This window comes from Fulmarus glacialis, unplaced genomic scaffold (genome assembly GCF_000690835.1).
Source record: "Fulmarus glacialis isolate BGI_N327 unplaced genomic scaffold, ASM69083v1 scaffold34709, whole genome shotgun sequence".
Taxonomy (NCBI): domain Eukaryota; kingdom Metazoa; phylum Chordata; class Aves; order Procellariiformes; family Procellariidae; genus Fulmarus; species Fulmarus glacialis.
The window spans coordinates 40,084-50,922 of NW_009231961.1; the positions used below are offsets into that span (position 1 = coordinate 40,084).

Sequence of the window (10,839 nt, forward strand, 5' to 3'; positions counted from 1 at the left end):
AGAGTTACCCCCCCCAACTTCTGGGGAATATATTAGTAGGACTTGTAGCAGCTAGGGCTGGCTACCTGATAGGGAGTTACCTTTCTTGAACTTTTATAAACTCATCCTGTTTGGACAGCCTTTTCACATTCTGGACCTCTAATGCTCTTATGTTATTGAAGTGCCAGAACTAGTCACCAAGAGGGCTACAATCCAATAGGCAATATTTGCTGGAAACTCTCCTTGTTTCCTAGCCCTCTCCCATACCCCTTCGAGACAGAACTGAGTGAAGTCTCTCCTGCTCTCCCCAATCTTTCTTGGCTGAAACCTGTTCTTATTTCACCCTGTAAAAACACCTGATATGAACAGATGAACTGGGAGGGGCCAGAAAGCTCTTCATAGCTTCAGGGGGTGGAGGTAAACAGAAAAATAGTATATAAGATGTTTTGAGACAGACTTCCAAAGTGCATAGACTCTCACAGGAGGGGTCTGAAAAAAAGCTACTTCTTCAGGCTCCACCTTCAGAGACTCACTTCATTGGAAGAAAGCTAGGTACCAGTCTGCTGTAGCACTTGCAGAAAGTTTCATACCTACCCCCAGCTGCATTCAGACTACCCGCAGTCAGCTGGAAGTTTTCTGTTGCTGTAAGCAAAAATGCCAGCAAGATCCACTGCTCAGCTGGCATGGCTCTGCATTGTCACTGTGTCTGTGGCAATCTATCCAGCACTGCTGCAGAAGCCTCCTAAAAGGAGAACAATCAATGGGAACGCACAGTCCAAGATGACAGGCTGCTGCAATGAGATTAAGGAGCTCAAGTTGCAAGTAGCCAACCTGAGCAGAATGCTGCAGGAGCTGAGCAAGAAGCAGGAGGGTGACTGGGTGAACGTGGTCATGCAGGTGATGGAGCTGGAAGGGAGCACCAAGCAGATGGAGTCCCGCCTCATTGATGCTGAGAGCAAATACTCCGAAATGAACAACCAGATAGATATCATGCAACTCCAGGCAGCTCAGACGGTCACACAAACGTCAGCTGGTAAGAAGGGAGTCGCCAAGCTCCCAGATACACCTCTTAATGCACAAAATGAACTAATGACTAGTTCTTAATGCTAGCATGTCCCACTAATGTGATTAGCAAGTATGCATACTGAATACTTCTGCTTGAAGTAGTTTTGTAGGCAGGTGATCCTGAGAAAACTAGTTTGAATTTATCTGTCAAAAGTCCAAAGATCCAGCTGTATTTTAATATCTGTATGTCTGTTATCAGGGAGTGGAAAAACTGTATTTGTACAGTGAGGAACTTGGTCTAATATTTCATTTTCTGAGCACTACAGTCCAAAAAGAAAGGGAGCTGGCTTTGTCAGGAAATGGCTCTGACAGCAATATCTTCTGAGTTCACAGTGCTGACAGGGGACTAGAAGTTGGTAAAACAATTAGAAATGCTCTCCAAGCACTACTGGAGATTTGTAATTGTACCTTTATGACTATCTCTGAACCAGAGTAAAAGAGTGATTCATTATTTGAATGGTAATTCTCAAAAATTCAAGGCTGTAGATGATGCAAGATGCAAACTGTGATATAAGCCTAGCCAGAACACAGTTAAATTGTTCAAAATTCTCTCTTCCCTGAGGCAAAATTTCACTGCACGCAGTGATTGCACAGGCCTGTACTAAACGTGGAATGCAGGTGCATTTTTAGGTCAGCTACCTGTAAAGCCACTTCTAGAAGAAAGTGTCATTTTTGTTGACTTTTCTCTTAAAATGAAAATCACTGCAACAAGCTTAAAACTTCTTTAAAAAGAAACTGCTGTTGTCTGGGATGCCTGGGTTTGCCAAAAGACTTCATTTGGATTTTTTTTTTTTTTAAATGCAAAGGAAAAACTTCTAAATCTATTTACTAAATTCTTCTTACAAAAAGTTCCACTTGGCTAGTTTTGACACACCATTGTTTACAATAGGTGTTAAACAAAAATTATACCATAACAAATCTCTTTGGAGCTGTAGTAAAGGTTTGGAAAAAACACAGTAACACACAGAACAAACTGGCCCAGAAGTTTAAAACAGACGCGTCTCACCTCACCAGGCAAGAGACATGTAGCCTGTACTAAATTAAAAACTGTCAGAATGGATAAAGCCTTGTTTCAGCTAGTTTATCTTCCTCAGAAGGACAGCTGTGCATTTTACCATCTTCAAGTCAGGTCCTGCACCGGGAGGAAAGGAGGCTTGCAGAGACTGACAGATTGACTGCAGCTAAAAGCCACCATCTCTGTCACAGGCTCTAGTGCAAAAAGTGCTGAGCAAATATGCCTCATCCGCAAACGTGGCTAACCTGTTCAAGCACACAATCAAAACAGGAATCTGGCAGCAGGCCTAGCCATTCTACTAGATAAGCCTTTATTATTTGGGAGGGGACAGCAAATATATACCTTTTTACCTTCCAGCACTGACACACACAGTAGCAATATGAAGAGAAAGCAGAGATGTCTCTCTGGATAGCAGAGGTTTTAAAAAACAAACCAAACCAAACCAAACAAACAAAACCCCAAACAAACCCACAACAACAACCAAAAAAAACCCAAAACCCATAAAACCCACCAAAGTCCCAGTGCTACAACCTCTTTTTCCAATGCATGCACTGATCAAAACTAAACCATTTCAGGAAAACATTAGACTTGTGGGAAGTCTTCTTCACATAATTACTCCTTGTACTACAAACTAAGCTTCACAGAAACCACACTTACAGGGGAGTTCTTCTTGCTGTTCAGATTCTTACTTTCTGGTTCTGATTCAAGTAGATGCTGTCTATGACTGCTCATCACTTTACCAGAGGAACTACCGAATCTCTGGTGTTTACAAGCTACCTCCTGATGAATTTTTGGGGAGTCCAGATTTGGAGGTAAGGATGTCAAGTACACAATGTATATTACATGTCTTTTCAAATATAATCAAGAAATACTTACCTACCACAGAGATGAAAAGAGCACATACTGAGTTATGATACCCTGCACTTTGAATCAGCATCTTTATATAGGCAAACTTCAAGGAAGGAAGGAGTGTACATTTAAGAGGGAAAACAGAAAGAGTTAATTTAATAAATTTCTTCCATGACTTTTAAACAAAATAGGAATTTCTTCAAGTTGTGAAATCTGGAACAATGTCTTTTCTTGTGTTAAGAGAATTGAACCTTCCTAAGTCTACTGACAAGTAAACACTGCCTATTTTCCTGTACTAGGTGTTCTGTGACATGGAGACAGATGGAGGTGGCTGGACTATCATCCAAAGACGTAAAGTTGGTTTGACATCTTTCAATAGAGACTGGAAACAATACAAGGAAGGATTTGGCAATATTCGAGGAGATTTTTGGTTGGGAAATGAAAATATCTACCGACTTTCAAGACGTCCCACTGTTCTGCGAGTGGAGTTAGAGGTAATTAACAAGCTCTTAATTTCAGCAGCAAAAGGTTGTTTGTACAAAGTGATTCTCTAGTAGCAGATACCATCTCCTATCTCTATAGAAGGCCCAAAAAATTTGCATGCTTTAATTACAGGAGAAGGAGATAGGATAGACCTAGTGATACATTCAAGGACAAGACAGAATTATGTTCTCCACCGTGCAAAGTCAGTAGGACAACCTTCTATCTGCACACAGATTGTGCTAGGGAACATGTGGGGCTCTAGAGAATCCTGCAGAACTCACTGCAGACAGAGATCAAATTGCTGACCACCTGAGATTTAAAGATTCACAGAGATGCCCCATAAAGATTTAAAGACTCTCAGTCTTTTCCTTTTGCAGCACTTCCTTCCAGCCTGTGTACAAAGGAGTTTGCATTGTATTACCCTACAGTCTACTAAAGGCTTGGGTTTGACTTAGACTAGTTTATAGCTGGTACAATAGCTTTGAGGGATGGGATATGTATAACGGAAAAAGTGAGCTGAAAGGCTTTACATCTAAAAGTCACTGTTTCAGAGAGGAAAAGAAACTACTTGAGGCAGCACACTATAAGACAAGGATGTTGAATGCAAGAGCTGCGCACCAGGTTTCCATAGATGTTGTTTAATATCAGTGCAGATAAGACTTGGAAATATGACGCTTTGCTCTGGAAAGTTTCTTTGCCTTAACAGATAAGTTTCTGCAGTCTGAGACAGAAAAAAACTCGTGAAAAATCTAGGACTGAGAAAAGATACACAACATGCACTGTATATAACCACAGATGGTGCAGTCTTTTCATAACTATTCTAATAGGACGTATTTCTTCTTCATTGTTCTGTGGCAGGACTGGGAAGGCAACATACGCTATGCACAATATAAGCAATTCACCCTGAGCAATGAAATAAATAGCTATCGTCTTTTTGTGGGGAACTACACTGGCAACACAGGGCGTGATTCCCTAAGGTACCACAACAACACAGCCTTCAGCACGAAGGACAAGGACAATGACAAATGTGTGGATGACTGTGCCCGGTTCCGTAAAGGTAAAACACACATAAACACCCTCCTGGTCCTGAGAGAGCTGCCTGGGTAATTTGTAGAGAGCCCAAGACTCCCTCTTTCCAAGTACCTAGTAAGTAGCACCTGGATGGAGAGGTGACCAATTCTGCAATACACACTTATTGGTTACGTGGGAAATCTGACAGTTAAAGCTGATTTACACAGAGCCAGACTGTATGTTATAGACATCAGTACTCTTCAAATGATTTAGTGTATGCTCTCACCTATGCATACTGTTATCCAGCCCATTATGTGTATCTGCCAATCTGCCAGACTATCTCAGATGTTGATGCAATTCAGTGATGCAGGAAGTTATTCCTGTATATCTAGAAGGTTTTTATTTTTTCTTATATTTTTTATGAGGTTTCAAGTTCTAGTATTAGGGACTTGTAATTATTCTCCTATATTATTACCCTACACATACCTCAAGGTTCAACCTGAATTCTAAACTTTATTCCTACTCTATTAAGAGCCTCTAATGAGGTTACTCTCTTCATTTCATTTATTATCTTTATATGAGGTCTGTCACAAAGATAATTGTCTTCACTATATCTTGCCCTTTATTTTTAGTTTCCCCATTGTGCCCCCATGTGACATGCAAATAAAATTGTTGATATCAGTCTCAATAAAATAGCGCAGCTTACTCGCAGAGTCCAGAAACCTCTTCAACACCTTGAGATGCGCAAGCTAAGAACCCAAATTTGTTTCCTATGCTAACTCTCAGAGTCAGAGACAGAAACACGTCAAGAAAATATTCTAAGAGGAATGAGCAACTAAATGAAAAGCTACTGGACTAATTTGACTATGTAACTGTAAAGCCTTTATGTATTTAGTATTTATGTTAAGTTTTGAATTTACCTGCAATCCCAGCTATTAGGGCCATAGGCTCCGGGGATTAAATGCTGTGTTCTGGTCACTCTTCTCAGGAAAGAGCAATAATTCTTATTGTTAATACAAAACACACCTGTTTTAAGTAAATGGCTTATTAAATGGCTTATCATGAATCTATTAATTTGTTTTCTGAAAAGGTGGATATTGGTACAACTGCTGCACAGATTCCAATCTGAATGGGGTTTACTACCGCAAAGGAGAACACACCAAGAACATGGATGGCATCACCTGGTACGGATGGCACGGATCAACCTATTCACTGAAGAGAGTTGAGATGAAGATCCGACCAGAGGATTTCAAACCATAGAGGGAACCAATATTTGATTGTACAGCTACACGATGCCACTGCACAGAAGGTTGGCAACAGACAGCTCAAAATCAGCCAAATAATTGTTCATTTCATCTAATACGTGCAACAGCTACATACTGGCTATGTACACACACAAACACTAAGGCGCATTAAGGACCAGCCACAGCCACTAGTGTTATCAGGGCTCAGACTTATTTCCTCCTCTTCAGGCTCTTTCCAAAGGGAAAAATACTGTGTTAGAATAGGTTAGAACAGAATGCACTTACAGCACCTTCAGAAAACCTACTGGTGTGTTTTCACTAGCATTGTGACTAGTGAGTTGCCTTAGTATTAACCAGCCAGGCAGGGACTGAAAAAAGAAAGCCTCCTTGTTGCCTTTCCTTCAGTGTCTAGAGTAAGCATGGCTGAGTAACTCCTTCCAAGAGGGACTCAAATCACAAAAATGACATACTTGTTTCAAGCTAGAGGAATCAATCACAAGTGTCCCTGATGCACCTTTCTTTAGCGTACAGTAAGTGGCTTACATTCCCACAGCAGGAAAAATGAAGCTCAAAAATTTTGGATTAGTATTGCCCAGGTTCTCTCCTGAAGTTTTACTGCCATCAACTGCTGCTGCCTCAAACAAGTCCCCATAGAGGGCTGCATCCAGCAGAGAATAACCCTGGAGGAAGGATTTGTCCCATATGCTCTCTGATGTTTATTCCTATCCACAGATCACCTAAAGGTTGATAAACTAGAAAGCAACTTTCTGAGCTGCCACCAAATTATGTTCAGGTTAGAACGTAAGTGTGACATATAATCAGTAAGACTAAGAGAGAAGAGCAGGTTAGCAAAAAAATCCAGACCCAGCCACCCTGCCAAAAAACTCCACTCCAACACTTAAAACCACTGTATCCATGAGCAAAACACTAGTACACACCAGAGAATCCGTAAGTGCCAAAAGGTATTCAAACATAAGGGAATGTTTGCTAGCATACCGCACTAAGGAATATTAAAATCTCTTCTGAAAGCTACTCCAGTTACAAGTTATCTAGAGATATCATGTCAAAAATCAGTATGTTTCTCCCTTACATAACACAGTGTTAAAAATAACAGTTAAAAAAGAGACTCCTCCTGTAGCCATACTGTTGTTTGAATATGTTGGAAAAGATACTTATAGTTAAGATATCTATTTTTATTCACCTTGAAGAGAGTTTGAATCTAATTTAAATTGTTCAGTCTTGTGTGAAATGGGAGATAAAGGTGTCTCGGGAATTGCCTTACATATGTTTGATTATTCATACTGTAAATTTCAACGGTGTGGAACTATAGTTGGAACTATTTTAACTGTGGTCTATAAAATGGATTTTTAAAGGTTTCTAAACTTTTTCATTTCTAATAAATTTTCCTTCATTTTTAATCCTGCTTTGCTTCAAGTCTTTGCTCCTTAACTTGCTTTTTGATACACAAAGAAACAGCTGCACAAGTGATTGAGGCCAGGAAAGGGAATACACTGAATTCTGTATATTTTCCTCAGAAAAACAAGAGAAGACAAAGGATGAAAGAATAAAAGAGGGGAAAAAAAACAGGAAAGCACAACTCCAAGGAAGTAGGAGGGCTGGAAAATTCACTGCATACAGACAAAGCTAAATTATTGCTCGACCAAAATCAATTTGTCCATCTCAAATGGCAGAGTTAACATTTCTGTGATACGAAATCGAGAATCACGTTTTAAAACATGTTATTTAGTACCAAATCCTGTGCAGGTATTTCAGGCTAACATCCTTCTCGTTGACAAAGCTTAGGGAACAATACACTCCTGTTATAATATCTTCTATTTGATATATGAAGAATGAAACCTATCTAAGCTGGATAAGCAGAATCTGATGAGAAATTTTAATTAAGAACTGCAGCTTTTCTGGCTTATTTATATGTAGGTGTAGAAATCTCTCTCATCTAACTTACAGCCACTCCATGACATCCCATATTGAACTTGAAGGGTGAGCAGTGGAACTCAGAAGACTCCACTTTTTCCTGCACAACTTCCCATGGCTTCTATCATAATTTTAACCGCATAATAGAAGGGCAGAACTCAGCAGCTAGGAGTGTACATCTGCAAGCTAGTTAGTAAGCCTACAACAACGTCTTGTGGCAGAGAGTGAAATCTTAAGAATTGTCTAGATTCATCCTAATGGTATCCTAAGCTGGGTACTGATGCAAGAGCGGAAGACTCATCAGTTGTGGTCCTACCTGATGAGAGACTCTAGAATGGCTGGGGTGGGACCCTTTTGAAATTCTAGCTCCTTGTAGTGAAGGGCCTTGGCATATGCTCGACATTTTGCAGCTCTTTCCCCCAGGAGGACAATGCCATTATCATCTCTCAAAGGCAGTGGACCCTGGGTAGAAGCACATACATCAAAAGCAGGATGAGTATAAAAAAAGAAGAAAGTATGTGTGAACTCTTCACACCCTTTCCATAGCCTAGACATCAGCCAGCTAGCCAGCATTAGAAAAGAGTTGCCTAACAGCATCTCTACCTTGTCACTGTGTTCCATGAATTCTGCCAAGTTCAGCAGTGTCTGAGTGACTTCTGCAATGTCCTGAGAAGTCAAGGCCAGTTCAATGCTTCGGATCAGCTCATCCTGCTGGTCTTCATTCAGTTCAGACCAGCATGAAACGAAAGCAGCATTGAAGAGATCTCTACGGAGGAAAACAAAAAAGAGAGAGGTGGTGATTCATTATTCATGAGAAAAAGTCTATTTGACAGTGGACTTGCCTTCTTATTCAAAGAGCTACAAAATGCATTTATATGTCTACCTGCAATAAATAGTGATTAGTTTTTATAAAGCTAACTTCTGTACCAAATACTTAGTAAAACCTGCATTTTAAAAATATGTAATAGGATGATATACTACAATAGTAGAAGCATTGTACTATCATATGCTAGCAAGTATTTTGGGCTAGAAGAAACTCTTCATAGCACCAAGGATGCTCTTCTCTTCCGCTATGAAGAACCAAGCCTAGTCTGTCTTAGATCACAAGTGAATGTAGTGAAAAAGATGATTGTACATTTCTCTGGGCACACATGCCGCCAACACTTGTGTTTTCTGCGCTCACTAGAGGACTGCAATAGCTGGAGTTTGCATTAGTGGCAAAGCTTGAGAAGGAGGAAAGGTGATGAAAAACAGATACAGTGACAGCCCTTGTCACTGCTAGTACTGTAGAGAAATACTGTGGGATAGGTTTGAGATGCATGGAGTGTACATGGAGGACGCTAGCATTACCTCTGCCTACCTAGGAATTGCTGACTTTTCATCATGTTGTTTGCCCTTCTATTTCAAAAATGATGAAACTCATATTAAGACAAAATTAAACCAGGAATGAACATTTTTCTAACAGCAGTAGTCAGATTCATATGCACTGAGATGACAAGTGTATATCATCAAGAAGAGATAAACAGGCAACTGCTTACAGAAACTCAAAGTTTCTCCAAATACACTGGTTGCAAAAGAAATAAAGCACCGTGGCTCATTCCATTCAGAGGCATTTTTATTCCTCAAAACTATTTCATACTCTGCTGTTTTTCCAGCTTCACTTTTATGTGCCTTATGTTATTTCTAGATTAATATACAGAATTCCACTGAAAGATTTTGTGCATATCATGAAGTAGCCAACAGGGAAGGGTGGAAATGAAATCAAGTTGCCAGCTACTTGATTTGTCCCAAAGCAGGAACTATCTCTATTTATGGAACCTAAGAGCTTTTAAGCAACGTTCTTTTTCCTTATAATATCTGGCTTGCATCTGCAATTTCAAGTGATCCGAAAAAAACCAGAATTACTCTACCGAGCCATGGGATTATATGCCTGAGCCAGGGCCCAGCATGAGCGCAAGGATGGTGAGGAGGAATCTTTCAGTAGCTCCAAACTCAGTCTTCTTAACCATTCCAACCAGTCATCTTTGGAAACTCTTCTTGCTGCTCCCCAGGCCTGCAATACAAAGCAAGACAGTTCAACTATCAAATAAAGACTATCCAAAAGCAGAAGAAATCCATCAGCAGGCAGCATTACTTCTTTACAGCTCCAAATCACATTGCTGAGATTCCCTGAAATCCGTTACCTTTACCAGATAAGTTGCAGTACTTCAGTCACATTTCTAAGAAATCTTCCCTAAATGTATTCCTGTCATGACATGCCAAGTATTTAACATGAATAATTCTTTCAAAAAAAATACATCAAGAGCTGAAGCCACTGTGGAAACATCAGCTTAAAAATACTTAACGTGTTTAGAATTACATTTTTAAGTCCAGCATTTTCAAACCAATCCATCCCACTACTGAACTGAGTGATAAATGCATTAACCATTCAAATTAGCCAGTGCTTAGCTATTAAGTTCTATACTGGCTTCAAGAGAATATAGCACTAATATATAAGAGAAGTGGCTGATGAAAAAGGGCAGAGGCTCTGAAATAGATGTCTCTAGAAGCTACAGATGATTCCTTGTGATCTAGGAAGTTTTGTTCATACTTCACATAACAAGAAAGTGTCAAGATTACTTCATGGCCATTAATAGTCTCATAATTCAGCTATTCCTATCTTTAAAGTTACTTAGCACCTTCGAATTCTAAAGAGAGTCTCAGACACTACTTTGACCTGAGTTTTGCACAGAGCTGGCCACAGAAGAGAGATGTAAATAAATGTTTAGATGCACTGGACAAACTCCTTAGATGTGACACAACAGCTCCTCCCTTCAGTAGCAAACTCATGCTGTACAGTGCTCCAGTCTTACCTTCTGCAGGTTTATGGTGCTAACGTGTAATTTCTTCATGGGACCTGTTTCCACAGGACCACTGGCCAAAGTTTCTCCCTGGTTGCTTCTCAACATCCGGTGCTGATAAATCAGGGGATCCTCTTCTTCATCAGCAAGAGTATAGCCCTACAATAAATGGCTTACAATGAAGATCACTCCCACACATACAAAAGCAATTTTCTACAAGCCAAATGGATGATAAAGTCAGAGCACTATCCAATCTCACAGCAAAATTTGTGCAGCAAACAACTGTGTTTCATTATAATGATTACACCTTATAAACCAGAGAACTTGAATGATATCCCTTTTCTATTCAAGGTAACTGTTAAGAAATCTTAACTCGTAGCATTAAAAGCCAAAATAACACACCTTAAAACAAGCACTCTTT

General features: G+C 39.9%; 2 protein-coding genes across 2 annotated transcripts in view; one reads left to right on the forward strand and one right to left on the reverse strand.

Moving 5' to 3' along the window:
* MTOR (mechanistic target of rapamycin (serine/threonine kinase)) overlaps positions 1-10,839 on the reverse strand; it is a 66,079-nt gene that overhangs the window by 39,303 nt on the left and 15,937 nt on the right. The window contains exons 24-27 of the mRNA XM_009584749.1: positions 10,431-10,577; positions 9,489-9,631; positions 8,182-8,344; positions 7,895-8,040 (exon numbers count right to left, since the gene is read on the reverse strand). Of these exons, the coding sequence (XP_009583044.1) occupies positions 7,895-8,040; positions 8,182-8,344; positions 9,489-9,631; positions 10,431-10,577 (599 nt within the window). The remainder of the gene's footprint in view (positions 1-7,894; positions 8,041-8,181; positions 8,345-9,488; positions 9,632-10,430; positions 10,578-10,839) is intronic.
* On the forward strand, positions 634-5,662 carry ANGPTL7 (angiopoietin-like 7). Its single transcript, XM_009584748.1, has 5 exons — positions 634-1,012; positions 2,771-2,871; positions 3,208-3,402; positions 4,250-4,448; positions 5,493-5,662. Exons 1-5 carry the CDS (start codon positions 634-636, stop codon positions 5,660-5,662), a joined length of 1,044 nt encoding a protein of 347 aa, XP_009583043.1.

Coding starts and splice junctions, on each gene's coding strand:
- ANGPTL7 (XM_009584748.1), top strand. CDS start 634: ATGCCAGCAAGATCCACTGCTCAGCTGGCATGGCTCTGCATTGTCACT. Junction 2,872..3,207: donor TGGGGAGTCCAGATTTGGAG/GTAAGGATGTCA, acceptor TTCCTGTACTAG/GTGTTCTGTGACATGGAGAC. Junction 3,403..4,249: donor TTCTGCGAGTGGAGTTAGAG/GTAATTAACAAG, acceptor GTTCTGTGGCAG/GACTGGGAAGGCAACATACG.